Here is a 15,752-nt window from a genome sequence, read left to right as displayed (position 1 = left end):
AAACGTACTGTATAATCAGAATTCGAGTTATAACAAATAAAATGCAGACAATGAAAATGCAACCTGGGACATGTTTAAATACATTTAGGAATGACCCATAACTTCACATAACAATCAGCTGCTAACGTTTTTCTGACACTGCCACGCTGTACGACTTAAGGTAAACCAAGTCGTTATAGCAACGTATTGAGGTGGATCGCAACCATCACTCGTAAAAACTTCTACGACTACGACTGGCGCAATAACGTAGCTACTATGGCAGTTGCACAAGTTTTAATAACTTCGTCCTGAATCAATTATACAGTATCTATTTCATTTTGACGGTTAAAAAAGGATACTGAAACGTTCAATCGATTCACTCCGTCTACGTTTGCCAGGCATACGTTTTTATGGTTATATCGGAAATGAAGGAGGGGCTTATTCATTCTGCTGAAATTGCAGACCGTTAATTTGCAAGTGTGATGCTGTGAATATAATCACTGAGACTTAAGTATTAAGTCTAAGTATTTCAGTCCGTTTGTTTCTTTCACTTGCATTCACATTTGAACCCCAAGACCACTGTATGTGGGCAGCCTGTAGCGTAGTGGTTAAGAATCGAATCCCAGCGCAGCCACAATAAGATCCGCACAGCCATTGGGCCCTTGAGCAAAGCCCTTAACCCTGCATTACCCCAGGGAGGATTGGGGGGACTGTACGTCGCTCTGGATAAGAGCGTCTGCCAAATGCCAATAATGTAATATAATGTCTAAAGTCCAAGGTGTGTGTAAATAAGTTCTTCAAGCCAGGACCAGGCCTGAAGCATGCAATCAAATTATATGATAAATCCTAGAAAACACTCAATGATCACTATTTGGTAAACCGGTCTACCAGCTCGTTAATGCAAACATCTAATCAGCCAACCATGTGGCAGCACAAAAGCATGCGCACATGGTCAAGATGTTTGGTTGTTGTTCAGATTAAACATCACAATGGAGAAGACACATGACCCAAGAGACTTTGACTGTTGAATGGTTATTGGTGGCAGACAGGGTGTCACAGGAAAAGCATCACAGAAACTGCGTGACCTCCTGGGATTTTGACACACACAACAGACCCTACAGTTTACAGAGAATGATGCGAAAAACGCTTTAGTGAGCGGCAGTTCTGTGGGTGAAAAGGAGTTCAGTGTGTTTATGTTTCACACAGTTGGAGGTAAAAAGGGAAAACCATGACCAGCCTTGTACTCCAGAATAATTGTAAAACTACTAAAAATATTTTCAAAATATATGTTAAAATGCAGGATCTTGTACTTTGGTCATACCCTGTAGTATAACATTTCATACTTGTGCTATAAAACACCAGTGTGTCCTCGCATTTAATGGCAGCTTGATGTCATGTAGACGGTGTGACGTTTTTTTTTTTCTTATTAAATTTTAAACAAACAGGTCTTTATAAAGCAAGTAAAAAATAAATAAATAAAAGGTCTATGAACCAGATGAAAACAGAAGTAGTATTCATTTTCTGATGCGTAATAATAAAAATGCTTGATCTCTGCAGTCACCAACGCACCCACCTCCCAACACTCTCAGGCCAGGAGTGACCACAACAGCCCCACCCAGTCAGGTTTATTTCCCAACCCCAGCAGATGAATTTCCAGGTCTGATGACCTCCAAGCCTGTGCAGCAGCGATACAAGGATACAACAAAATTGCAGCTAAAAACCTACACATATAAAACTGAGAGGAGCCCTCTCAATCACAAACTGCATCGACAAACACCAACAAAGACCACCTGAAACAGTGACGCATCCAGGAAGCAGCATCCACCAATCAACAGTTGTCATTGTTAGTTACACCTCCGTCTGTGATTGGAGCTGTGTTTTCTACCAGCAGGGTGACATCACAATGGTCTATCCATACTTCAGCGTCCCATTTGCAGACTCCCTCGGTCGTGGGGCACACCCAGTTACCATGGAGACGGCCTTTTCCTGACAGCTCTGTGCAGGATCACTTTGCAATCAGCTCAGACCAAGTGACAAAACAGGATTTGAGGGAGTAATACGGCAGACATTTTTCATTTTACAAAATCAAAAAATGTATATGAAGCGTTCACCGTTTCGGTGCCGCTGTAACGCAATCGTGAATTAACTTAATTTTAAAGGACAATTTACATGGTATGCTATGAATAATATAACTGATATTATTCCCCTGGTTACAACTTTTATGGACCACCAAGCTGGCAGAATTACGCTCTTTACTGAATGAAACAAATGCAATTCTCGAGTGAGACTTTGCAGAAGACTGCATGGCTGGCAGAATATAACAGCGAGGCAGAACGGACTGGCCTTCATGGCTGGACTTCGTTTAATTTGCCTGTCCAAAGACTTTCTAAACAAGATCAAACATTGGCATAAGGTTTGACCAGTTTGTTAACAGGCTATGGGAAAGTCACTGACTTTTTAGTGTGACAGTGGCTTAGAGAAATGCACTCAGTCAGCAATTTATTAGGTAGACCTCTACGCCAGCTTGTTAATGCAAATATTTCATCAGCCAATCCTGTGGCAGCAACTAAATGCATAAAAACTGCTGATGTGGTCAAAAGGTTCAGCTGTTGTTCAGACCAAATTAAGAAATATGATCTAAGTGACTTTGACACACACCAACCTCCTGCACCTGGAGCATTCATTCTCAGTTACTTCCATCACTGGTAAATTAATGGCATTGTTTCCATTTACATGTTGAACTGATTGAATTGAAAGTGGATTGACCAGCTCTCAGCTGTATCATGCGATTATCATACAGGTATCCTAACTCTCCAGCAGGGGGCAGTGTGTGTTTCGGTCATTGACACTGAAATCAACCATGTGGAGCGGCCAGGGATCTCCTGTGTGTCAGTGGGTTGGGGCCCATGTACTTTGGGGACCATGGGATACTATGACACCAGTGACCTTTGGGTCATGCCATTTCTTCTCTCTACTCCCACCCTCTCCCCCTCTCCTCTTTTCTCTCCTCTTTCTCTGCCTCTCTTCCTCTTCTGCCTCGTATATCACTCCATAGGTCTTTACCAGCTTTGTCTTTTACATAAATATTATGTTCACCCAAAAATGTTCAGGTTATGATGTCAACACCATCAATAGGACATTTGGTCTTGGGAATTTGAGTCATTGCCACGATATGACTTAGCTGAAGCTGCATGACACGGTTTTGTTTGACTAATTCCTTACAATGTTGCTGTACTATCTAGCACACCACATCAATTCTTTTCATTGTTATAAGGGCGACATTGGCTCAGGCGGTCCCTGAGCAAGACACCTAACCCTGAATGCTCCTGACGAGCTGGTTTGGTGCCTTGCATGGCAGCCAATCACTGCTGGTGTATGAATGGGTGAATGGGTGAATGAGAAGCATAAATTGTACAGCGCATTGGATAAAGGGGCTATATAAATGCATATGAATAAATAAAAGGTTATATGAATAAATATAACCAAAACAGCAATAACCCCAATGTGTAGTATGGAATATTTTCCTTATTTATCCTATGTATCAGTATTGACCAATAATGTGACTGAAAGTATATATATTGCACAAACAGCACTGAAGTATCATATTTGCACTGTTTTGTACTCTGAACCGCTGTGGCGCATCCAGAGGGGATGAGACTGCAAGCATATATACGAGTGTGTACCCAACGCGGATCCCACGGCTTTTGTGATTGGATTATACCTGATGGAATAAAAGCCTATTATTCAACACTTTGCTGCAAGACTCTTGATTATCAGATTTGGACTGTAAGATTTGAATTTGGACTCAAATTTGTTGTCTTGGGGAACCACAACAGTAGCTTAGAGCTCTTCAAATCATGCTCCCGAATGCTACGTTGCCAGATGAAGAAAACAATAAGACGGGTTTTTATAGATTAAAAGAATCAATGTTAACATTGCATGCCGCTCTTTGCTTGCTAGGAAACGTGGCTAACGTTGGTAACATTTGTAATGGATCATGGCGAAAACTGAAGTTTAGCATTAACGTTATGCATGACATTCCCCATGCTTGGTAGCAAACGTGTCTAACGTTGGTAGCATTTGTAATGGATCATGACGAAAACTGAAGTTTAACATTAACGTTATGCATGACATTCCCCAGCCGGCACGGATGTGGGTAGCACTGCCGCCTCACAGCAAGGAGCTCCTGGGTTCGAATCCCCGTCGGCCGGGGCCTCTCTGTGCGGAGTTTGCATGTTCTCCCCATGTCTGCGTGGGTTTCCTCCGGGTACTCCGGTTTCCTCCCACAGTCCAAAGACATGCAGGTTAGGCTGATTGGAGAGTCTAAATTGCCCATAGGTATAGGTATGAGTATGAGTATGAGTGTGTGTGTGTGAGTGAATGGTGTGTGTGCCCTGCGGTGGACTGGCGACCTGTCCAGGGTGTATTCCTGCCTTTCGCCCAATGTATGCTGGGATAGGCTCCAGCCCCCTGTGACCCTGTTCAGGATAAGCGGTGTAGGGGAAAATTCACAGAACAAAAGATCTCCCTCCTAAAAGCATGATAACCAATCACAAGTCAAAATCAGACTCCACCTTAGTGAGCAGGCTGGTTCCTCCAAAACTCTCGACGATGTGTGCTAAAAGTTTATCAATATATCTGTATTAAAGTATGATATCTACCCTGTATAGTTTCAAAATGATATTAACTGCTAAATTGTGCTAGAATTACACAGCAAACTGTTAAGGACACGGGCAGAGCAAGATATGACTGTACAGCTGATTTCTCCGGGACTCTTGATGTTTTATGCCAGAAGTGTATCTATTTGACCGAGAACATTAATTATAGCTGAGCTTGTGAAAACGCAAGAAACCACAGTGAAAACTGTTGAAATGAGAGCAAAGAATGCCACGTACATTTACTCCCTTAGAGGAGAATAATTAATCAAATGTTTAGTATGTCTGTATATTAGAATAGTGTATTAGAAGTGAATATTAATGAAACGTTTAGTTTGTCTGTATATTTTCAATGATTACTGCTGCTTAGTTCGTCTTATAAAAGCGAAAGATACAGAGTGACGTGTATGGATGACGTGTTAGAGGGAGGGCATCCAGAACTTTATGAGGTCTGGTAGTTTGCCAAGAGCAGGTGCGGGGTGAAGTGAGGACACGTAGTTGGCAGAGTGCCCTGAACTTTGTACAGAGTTGGCAGAGCATAAGGACCGTTGGCAATTTGCCACAATGACGTTGTGGGAGGAGCGTTGGGAGGAGTTACGATAAGAAAAGTGTGGGTGATTTGCCAGAATGAGGTTTGAGGAGGAGTTGTAGGTGGAGTAACTGTGTATGAAATGGGTGTAAAAATGACAGTCGGGGTTCAGTTCTGGAGAGCTGATCCGGCTTCATGTGCTGCTGCTAATAAAGTCTGATTTTCCTGAAGATCTTACTGCCTGGTGTCATCTTTTCCCTCGCGAAGATGTTTTTCGACAAATTGAAGATTTGGACTCTGTCGTTTCCTTGACATGACAGCGGGTTTGGATAATGGATGGATGGATGGATGACATTCCCCATGCTTGGTAGCAAACGTGGCTAACGTCTAATTATCACATGCCACAACAAAAACCGCCACATTTTCTCAAGTTGGATGTTGAGTTCTTGTCGGCTGAAATGTCTACATTTTTAGGCAGACAAAGGAAGCAGCACATGCTTTAATTGGTTGTGGTAGACTGTAAAGAAACAGTAAGATGAAGCTGGAATATGGGGCCATGTGCCCCTTTCATGTACATGGCTACCTTAATTCACCCCAATATAATCTGTTGACATTTAGGGGAAACTAAAATGTGAATTAAAAGGTTTATGAAAACCACTGCACCAGGAATGGATGCCCCTGGGTGGCCTGAGAGCAGAGTAGCCAGGAGGGGGACGGTGGATGGAGATGGTCCTCCTGCACGGGGTCACAGGGCCCCGGGGGTTTTCAGGCCTGGGCCGTACAGGTTTTCAGGTCTGGGCCGTACAGGTGCTGCTCCAGGAAGGCCAAGATTCTGTGCCAGGAGTCCTCCTGGGCACTAGAGTGCGCTCTGACCTCCCCTCCCCAGAGAGCCACCACTGCGAAGCAAACAAGAGAAGAAGGTCATTATTTGAAATAAGTGGATTTGCTGTGATATTAAAACTCCCAATGTGTCATAGGTATGTGGGCGGAGCCAATCATAGATAATTGCAATTTCAGTATTTTAATAATTAATGCCAGCAAACTCCAGTTCTCCAGTGTGGTTACACATTGGACAGATGATCCAACTCAATCACCTGAAAGTATTACTCAGTTTCAGTTTTAACATCAGGTTGCAGAAGTGGTGTCAATGATTTGCCTGTTGTTAGCCACAGCCTTCTTGGCAATTAAATAAAGTGGCAACCTGCAGCCTCTTGCCCCAGTATAACGTAAGTTCCAATTTAGGCTAGTTTGAACGTAAATTCAGAGTTACTCCATAACTTAATGTAAACTGGTTGCACCAACTGATTTAGTGACAGTAACGCAAATAACCACACATTACAGCAGTGGTATGCAGAAGAGCATCTCTGAACACACAACGCATTATAACTCTTAAGTGGATAGGTTACAGCAGCAGAAGTCTAATAAAAGTAAAGTCTAGTAAAATGAGTCAAATAAATACCTAATGAAGTGCTCACTGAGTGTATAAAATAGTGTCGCTTTGGATTAAAAGCGTCTGCAAAATGACTAAAATGTAAATGTAAATATAAATGTGTAATACCAGAGGTCAAATGGAACTGAGGCACCCCCTTGTGGCAGACACATAATACTACATCGTGATGAACAAACGAACAAACAGACAGAGAATTATCCTTTTTGGCACCTGAAGCTGAAAAAAACGCAATACCGCGAGTACAATAGTTATTACCACACTGAAGTCATTTGGTCTACATGACAGAAGATCATCATCAGGTTCCTCCTTACCCCACATATTCTGCAGACATGAATATAAAGTCTAGTGCACTCTAGCAAATAGGCCAATCAGTAAAAAATGGAAAGATGCAAAGCAACAGGTTCCTTACCCCACATCTTACATATCACATACTGTTCTGTACCTTTTCCTCCTGACGCAGTAACCATGAAGTTGCTAAAGGCAATGTGCGGGGTGTAGGGGGGCTCAATCAGGTGTCCCGCCCCAGGGTAGGAGAGGATGGTCAACAGATGACTGTTTCCAGCCTCCTCCATCATCGTCTCCATCTGGAGGAAACGCTTTGTTCACACACAGCCACTGGCAGAGTAAAACTGACCTGTGTTTGTCTGTGTGTGCTTATACGTGTGTGCTAAAACGTTTTTTTGGGGTCTCAGTGCAGATTTATAAATCACATGGTACACAGACGGGGAATTAGCAGCAATGGAGTACCCGAACATCGATACTATCTTTGAATGATTCATGAAACACATTGTTGAATAAATGTTTTCAAATAGCATTGTCTATTGTATGCGTTAAAAAGTTATACAAGTAAGCATAACAACTCATGACATATTAAGTGTTTATAGACAAGTTTATCCAGTTTAAAGCATTTTTAATCATGAAGAAACTGGTTTAAGCAGGTGGGTTTTAATGTTGTGGCTGATCGGTGTATCTCATCTTGCCTTACACCCATACATATGAAAGGCTAGCTCCACCACTAAATGTACAGACTGGTATGTAAAGACAGAAGCACAGACATCAGTACAGACAGCGGTATAGAGAGCGGGACAGACAGACTCACGTCTTCAGCCGACTCAGCAGATGCGCAGTTCTGATCATCTTCACCCACGATCAACAGCAGAGGACACTGTAACTGCCCCACCTGAAGATCACAACAACCAACAGTGACTAAAGCACCACACTCACCAGCCAATCAGAATGGGCAGAGGGATCTACAGCACAACACTCACAAGCCAATCAGAATGGGAAGAGTGATCTACCGTACAACACTCACCAGTCAATCAGAACGGACGGAATGGGGTGTGCCTATCGCTGTGTATAAACAATGAGGCAGAGAGAGTTTATATTTACTCACAGCAACCTTCTTGCTGGGGTCGGAGGGTATCGGCAAGAGAAGATCTCGCCTGATCACTCGATGCTCCTCATCATAACGGGTCTTGTGGGAATCTCTGAAAACAAAATGAAATGAATTAATGAATGAATGAATGAATGAAAGATACACTGCAGATCACTTTCGCCACACAGAGCTGCAGGGTGACACTCACTTCTCAATATCCTTAAAGACGTCAGCCAGAGATCCCCGCAGTGGCTGCACGTGGCTCCCGCTCAAACATACCAGGCACCTGGGCTGGGAGAGAAAGAGCAGGTGGGGTGTAGCATCTGATATGCGGCATATTTCAGCGTTTCCTAACCGGTGTGCCGCCAGGCAAGGTGCCGCATGAAAAACCCTTTCAAAAAAAATATATTTTTTTTTAAAAAAAAACCTTCACAAAACCCAAATTAAATGTCATTAAAATGCATTTGGCTTCAATGTAATAACATCTTAAGGGATAGCCAACATGGCTTTCACATTCTTTGAGGAAGCTACCAAGTGCTTTGATAGTAGCAGGGTTTATGACATACATTTAGATTTCCAAAAGGTATTTGATAAGGTACCACATGACAGACTCATTATCAGATTGAAAATAGGTTTGGTAGCGTAGGCCCTTGGTTAGGGAATTTAATAGCACCAGTCTTAGTGATACTCACAATTTTATTTTCCCGATTCTTGTGTAATTATCGATAACTCGATAAAAAATTCAAGTGAATGTGACGATGATGAAAGGCACTGCTTCAATTAGGATTATGAGTAAGTATTGTCATAAAACAGAAAACCACACAAACATGTAAGATGCAGCACATAGAGACAAACATGAAGACTTACGGACGATGATGACTAAAACACAGGATGGGAAACAACCTCCTGACATTTGAAGGCCTTTGATAGATTAGATGCACTGACACATAGAAGTAACAATAAATAAATAGGCCTGATTGCGACGGCTGAGTGATGTGCTAGTAACCTCTCCTCAGGCCAACAATCCAACTAATGCCAACGGATTTGAAGATCATGGGACAAGAACTGATGTTATTCTCATATTTCTCTTATGCTTATTTAAAAACTATGAGTGAAATATAAAATTATTAATGTAATTGATAGATGAAATGATTGATGTTATTGATAGCTAATGAATTTGCGATGCTAAAATAATTCATAAAAGAGTGATAACGTTAAAGTTAACTCTCAAGAATGTGAGACCTATTGGTCTCAAAGGGGGGATTGTTGAAGTTTGATCAAAATGCTCTCATTGAAAACCAGGAATGCTTAGAATAATGATGAAGTTTGATTGAAATGCTTTTATTAAAACTGTGAAATGGTTAGAATTGAGAATAAGTGAATAAGTCAGCATGAGTAATTAGAACTGTGTGTCTGTTCAAACACATTGAGCTGCAAAGTACAGAGTTTGTTAAATGAAAGTGCAGAGAACACTTAATCAGGTGTTTAAAAACCATGCCATTGGATACGACCTGTTTTGACCAAGTGATGCAGGTCAAGCAATGTGGGTTTTGCAGAGAAATGTTCCGAGTTAGTGATCACCAGCCAGTTTGCCTGCGTCATTACAGAGGCAAAAGGTTAAGACAGCTCAGCTTTCATAGAGTGACAGAAAATATTAAGGCGGATTAAGAGAGACAATGTGATGTTATATGACAAATGATTGGTTAGCTCTATTGTATAAAGACTAGGATACTTCCTACTGTTACTTTGGAATTCTCTGGTCTCTTGAAGCTTCTTGCACGGAGCACACAGATTCCCCAGATTAATCTGTTTTATTTAAAGATTTGTAATGAACAACTATTGACTGAGTGCTTCTTCAACATCATTGCTGCCAATACAACTTCACCCACGTAAAAGGAACGAGGAGGAAAAGCGACAAAAATATTTCCTCAACATAGGTTTTGCAGAACGCATTTCAGAGTGCCATTTCTCTACACTGACAATGTTCTCTCACCTGGATCACGGACGAGTACACCGCCATCGACAGGACAACGGAGGTGCCAAAGGACAGTCCAAACATGGCGACCCGGTCACTGCACACCTGGGGATGCTCCTTCAGAATGGTGAATGCAGCCTGGCCCAGAAACATTTAAGCACATCATATTCTCCAGTGGGGAGATGACACACACATCCCCCTCCCAAAATTATTGGAACGGCAAGGTCAATTCCTTTGTTTTTGCTAAACACCGAAGACAATTGAGTTCCAGGTCCAAAGTACATCGGATGACAGATCCAAATTTCAGCTTTTATAGGGAGCCGCGGTGGCGCAACAGGCTAAGTTGCACACCGGGGACCGGGGTTTGATTCTCGGTCCTGCCAAAAGCCAAGTTTGGCCGGCTCACGTGGAGCAGCAATAATTGGCTCGCTGCTCCAGAGGGAGGGACTTGGCAAGGTTAGTAGATCGCCGCACAAACAAGCACCTCGGGCGCCTCGGACTCACGGTTCCAACTTGGTAGGCGAGACGGCTTGAAGAAGGCATGTCGCTCTCCCGTTGGCCGCCGAGGGACGGGGTGTGGGCGGTGTATCTAATACTAGCTCTAATTGAATCAGACAGGGTCCAATTCGCTACCAAATTGGGAGAAAAAGGGAAAAAAATCGGATAAAAAATATATATATATATATATATATATAATAATTTTTTTTTTAAAAATTCAGCTTTTATTTCCTGGTATTTTCATCTAGATTTATTAAACAACGTAGAGAGCAGCAATATAGATTACAATTACAGCTGATAACAGTTTGCAAACAAGTAAAGACATGAGCCACAAACATTCTGCAACAAAGTTTTATGGACTGATGAGACTAACTCATCATTAAGATTAACTTCCAAAGTGATGAAAAGGCCAAAGTGAAGAGAAAGAAGGGACCTGCTCATGATTCAAAACATACAAGCTCATCTGTGAAACACGGTGGAGGAGGTGTCATTGCTTGGGCTTGCATGGCTGCTGACTGCCAAATTATGGAGAAACATTCTGAGAAATGCGTCCAAACTCAACAGTTTGGTGATGTCCATGGGTCTCAGGGTTGGTGCACTTACTGCAAGCAAGGGATATGCCTACAAATATTAAGTGTTATTTACTTTCTTTTACTTAAATAGTCTCTATTAAAATACTTTTGCTCACCAAAAAATTGGGTGGCCTGATACCAAAGATGCTATGTTCTAAGTAGTTTAACACATCTAGGTATAAATATCAGGAAATAAAAGCTGAAATTCTGAGCTCTTGTCACATGTTCATCTTTTTATCTGAACCGCAGATGTATTCACTGTATTGCAAAAGCAAAGGAATTGGCCTCGCTGTTCCAATACTTTTGGAGGGGACTGTATATACGTATGCATGTAAACATGAAATCATTTTTCTGTGCATATACAGCCGTCCTCTCAGCCAGGTCTCTCCTCCTAAAAGAGACTTTACATCTCAACTGGATGCGGCCTGGTTAAATAAAGCTTAAATGAAAAAACGAAATAAATAATAAGTTATCATGTACCTCAAAGTACTGTTTTCCAACTTGTCTAGAGGGGTCTGACAAGGCCTTTGGTGACATGTAGTCCAGTGCCATGGAAACGTACCCATGTGATGCAAGCAGGGCGGCACGGTACTCCACTAAGCCTCCACCCCCTCCCCACATGTCCAAAATTCCAGGGAAAGGTCCAGAACCTCAAAGAGAACAACACATTTACCTGTCTGGTGCACACGCGCACTCACATACTGCATAGCTGCAGAAGACTGCATGGCTGCTGACCTCGCAGAAAATAACAGCGAGGCAGAACGGTGCACCCAGGTCTGGCTGGACTTTGTTTAATTTGCCTGTACAAAGACTTTCTAAACAAGATCAAACATTGGCACGGCAGTGTTGCAATCACCTGGAGGCAGGAAGAGCGTTCCTCTGACCCCGCCCTCTGTGACCTCTACCCTGCGGACGCCTGGCGCCATGTACCAGCGCTCGGCGACGGCACAAGCCAACGCCTTCGTCTCTCTGAACCCCTGGCTGATGTGGCCACAGTACACAGAGATGTGCACCAACATCGGGGTGCTGAGATCCTTCTTCCGCAACCTGAGGAGTGTTCAAAACACCTTGAATGTTCCTGATGCATCTCATCCCTTTGGGTAAGTAACTGTTTACTGGCCAAATTACAGGTGAGGGTGCTAACCTGAGTCCTGTTCTACTCCCAGGCACTGGCTTCATGCTCCAGAGCAGACCCATGGGCTCCATGCCCTGGTACGATCCTCCCACACACACATGTTCTGCAACTACGAACAAAACACACTGAACCTCAAAACAAGCAGGACTTAACAGGAAAGAGTTGGAGGTTGGTAACAAATCAGTGCTTGCCACTGATTCCAGTATAAATTATAGAGCAGCATTCGACAACATCACATACAGTAATGAAATAACTGTCGACGTAATAATAAAGAGCTGATCAGAATACTGCGCAAACACGTAATTTCCAAGGTGCGATAAAGCGGAGAAATCAGTTAAAAACCTTTCACGGTTCCTTCATCATCGCTGACATAATGTCCAAAAGCCTGCCAGAGGTCGTCATCCTCAGAGCGCAGTAGGGAGTGCAGAGTGACGTCTTGTCCAGATAACAAATTCTTCACAACCACTCGGAACTTTTCATCCACTAGTCCCCTGGACGGACTGACGGACAGCATGGCGCTCATATTCTTCTCTGACATATTTCTTGTAATACCAAACGAGCCGTCGATACACATAAAACACGTTGCCACGTGAACTTTGTACCCTAACCTACGTCTCCGACTTCAGGTTAGCGTGTTAGAGGTAAATACTGCATTCCCAGTCTCATACAAGTTTGCAAAGTTTCTTGATTACAAACGTACTGTATAATCAGAACTCGAGTTATAACAAATAAAATGCAGACAATGAAAATGCCACCTCGGCAAGTGATTAGCAAGAATGTAGGAAAAATGTAAATAAATTTAGGAATGACCCAAACTTCACGAAACAATCAGCTGCTAACGTTTTCCTGACGCTGCCACACTGTACGTCTTAAGGTAAACCAAGTTGTTTCAGCAACGTATTAAGGTGGATCGCAACGATCACTCGTAAAAACTACGACTACTACGACTTCCGCAATAACGTTGCTACTATGGCAGTTGCACAACAGAAAATGAGGGACGGGCTTATTCATTCTGCTGAAATTGCAATAACATTGATATGATTGCTGTTGCACAACAGTTTTAACAACAGTTTTAATGGCATTCAACACTAGTTTACACTTATCTTAACTTGTCTTTGCCAGGGGTTTGCATCTTGTGGTGAACCCTCTGATGTTATGATGGTATAGTCTTCTCTTGATGATTGTCTTTGACACCTTTATGCCTCCATCCTTTCAGAGTGATCTTGATCTGTTCAGCAGTTACAACGGGATTTTTCATCACCAAAATATTCTTTGGTCATTCACTACACTCGTCTTCCACAATCTATATTTTACATTTTACATTTTAGTCATTTGGCAGATGCTTTTAATCCAAAGCGATTTACAAGTGCATAGGTTCTTCCACAAGTTAAAGCATCAAATCCAGAACTCGTAAAATACACATGAAGTGCTGTTCTAAACAAAAAATACAGTCATCGTAAGTGCAAGTTTTTGGGGTTTTTTGGGGTTAGACAAGAGGGATATCAGAAAGAAGGGGGGGGGGGGTCTGGAAGGAGACTAAGGTACAGTTTGAAAATGTTCAGACCAAATGTTGCAATGGGGAAGAAATATGATCTAAGTGACTTTGACACACACCAACCTCCTGCACCTGGAGCATTCATTCTCAGTTACTTCCATCACTGGTAAATTAATGGCATTGTTTCCATTTACCTGTTGAACTGATTGAATTGAAAGTGGATTGACCAGCTCTCAGCTGTATCATGCGATTATCATACAGGTATCCTCCATAACTCTCCAGCAGGGGGCAGTGTGGGTTTCGGTCATTGACACTGAAATCAACCATGTGGCGCGGCCAGGGATCTCCTGTGTGTCAGTGGGTTGGGGCCCATGTACTTTGGGGACCATGGGATACTATGACACCAGTGACCTTTGGGTCATGCCATTTCTTCTCTCTACTCCCACCCTCTCCCCCTCTCTCCTTTTCTCTCCTCTCTTTCTCTGCCTCTCTTCCTCTTCTGCCTCGTATATCACTCCAGAGGTCTTTACCAGCTTTGTCTTTTACATAAATATTATGTTCACCCCAAAATGTTCAGGTTATGATGTCAACACCATCAATAGGACATTTGGTCTTGGGAATTTGAGTCATTGCCGCGATATGACTTAGCTGAAGCTGCATCACACGGTTTTGTTTGACTAATTCCTTACAATGTTGCTGTACTGTCTAGCACACCACATCAATTGTTTTCATTGTTATAAGGGCGACATTGGCTCAGGCGGTCCCTGAGCAAGACACCTAACCCTGAATGCTCCTGACGAGCTGGTTTGGTGCCTTGCATGGCAGCCAATCACTGCTGGTGTATGAATGGGTGAATGAGAAGCATAAATTGTACAGCGCATTGGATAAAGGGACTATATAAATGCATATGAATAAATAAAAGGTTATATGAATAAATATAACCAAAACAGCAATAACCCCAATGTGTAGTATGGAATATTTTCCTTATTTATCCTATGTATCAGTATTGACCAATAATGTGACTGAAAGTATATATATTGCACAAACAGCACTGAAGTATCATATTTGCACTGTTTTGTACTCTTTTTTATATTCTCACTGAGAACTGTAACCAGCAATATTTCCTTAAGCCAGAGTATTAGAGTGATAAGCCAAAAGGGAAACACATAATAATAAATCAGTTGTCCTATTAGAAGTTGCGCCAGAAGTATTTCCTAAAATGTGAATGAGAATGTGTAAGCCAATCACAACAGAGGGGTGGAGACCAGAAACCCATCAGCAGCAAGTGAACCGCTGTGGCACATCCAGAGGGGATGAGACTGCAAGCATATATACGAGTGTGTACCCAACGCGGATACCATGGCTTTTGTGATTGGATTATACCTGATGGAATAGAAACCTATTATTCAACACTTTGCTGCAAGACTCTTGATTATCAGATTTGGACTGTAAGATTTGAATTTGGACTCAAATTTGTTGTCTTGGGGAACCACAACAGTAGCTTAGAGCTCTTCAAATCATGCTCCCGAATGCTACGTTGCCAGATGAAGAAAACAATAAGACGGGTTTTTATAGATCAAAAGAATCAATGTTAACATTGCATGCCGCTCTTTGCTTGCTAGGAAACGTGGCTAACGTTGGTAACATTTGTAATGGATCATGGCGAAAACTGAAGTTTAGCATTAACGTTATGCATGACATTCCCCATGCTTGGTAGCAAACGTGTCTAACGTTGGTAGCATTTGTAATGGATCATGACGAAAACTGAAGTTTAACATTAACGTTATGCATGACATTCCCCAGCCGGCACGGATGTGTGTAGCACTGCCGCCTCACAGCAAGGAGCTCCTGGGTTCGAATCCCCGTCGGCCGGGGCCTCTCTGTGCGGAGTTTGCATGTTCTCCCCATGTCTGCGTGGGTTTCCTCCGGGCACTCCGGTTTCCTCCCACAGTCCAAAGACATGCAGGTTAGGCTGATTGGAGAGTCTAAATTGCCCATAGGTATAGGTATGAGTATGAGTATGAGTGTGTGTGTGTGAGTGAATGGTGTGTGTGCCCTGCGGTGGACTGGCGACCTGTCCAGGGTGTAT

The 15,752-nt window shown here is 42.6% G+C and overlaps 1 protein-coding gene across 1 annotated transcript; it reads right to left on the bottom strand.

Annotated features, from left to right (window-relative positions):
- Positions 1-5,830: 5,830 nt before the first annotated feature.
- LOC133119139 (peroxisomal succinyl-coenzyme A thioesterase-like) lies at positions 5,831-13,086 on the bottom strand. Its single transcript, XM_061229574.1, has 10 exons — positions 12,511-13,086; positions 12,178-12,277; positions 11,890-12,080; positions 11,514-11,683; positions 9,982-10,101; positions 8,197-8,279; positions 8,007-8,100; positions 7,713-7,793; positions 7,056-7,197; positions 5,831-6,059 (listed from the first exon to the last, which is right to left on the bottom strand). Exons 1-10 carry the CDS (start codon positions 12,740-12,742, stop codon positions 5,929-5,931), a joined length of 1,344 nt encoding a protein of 447 aa, XP_061085558.1. The 5' UTR covers positions 12,743-13,086; the 3' UTR covers positions 5,831-5,928.
- Between the last annotated feature and the right edge of the window lie 2,666 nt (positions 13,087-15,752).

The sequence above is a fragment of the Conger conger genome, chromosome 19, assembly GCF_963514075.1.
Source record: "Conger conger chromosome 19, fConCon1.1, whole genome shotgun sequence".
In the NCBI taxonomy this organism is placed as follows: Eukaryota; Metazoa; Chordata; class Actinopteri; order Anguilliformes; family Congridae; genus Conger; species Conger conger.
Note: the sequence above shows the minus strand (reverse complement) of the source record. Positions and strands in the feature narration are given on the sequence as shown.

What these genes read in the sequence shown, in the direction of transcription:
- LOC133119139 (XM_061229574.1), bottom strand. Translation starts at nt 12,742, where the DNA reads ATGTGTATCGACGGCTCGTTTGGTATTACAAGAAATATGTCAGAGAAG. An exon ending in GGGAGTAGAACAGGACTCAG is followed by an intron (nt 12,081 to 12,177) that starts GTTAGCACCCTC and finishes AACACTCCTCAG; the next exon opens with GTTGCGGAAGAAGGATCTCA. An exon ending in TTGGAAAACAGTACTTTGAG is followed by an intron (nt 10,102 to 11,513) that starts GTACATGATAAC and finishes TTTCTGGGCCAG; the next exon opens with GCTGCATTCACCATTCTGAA.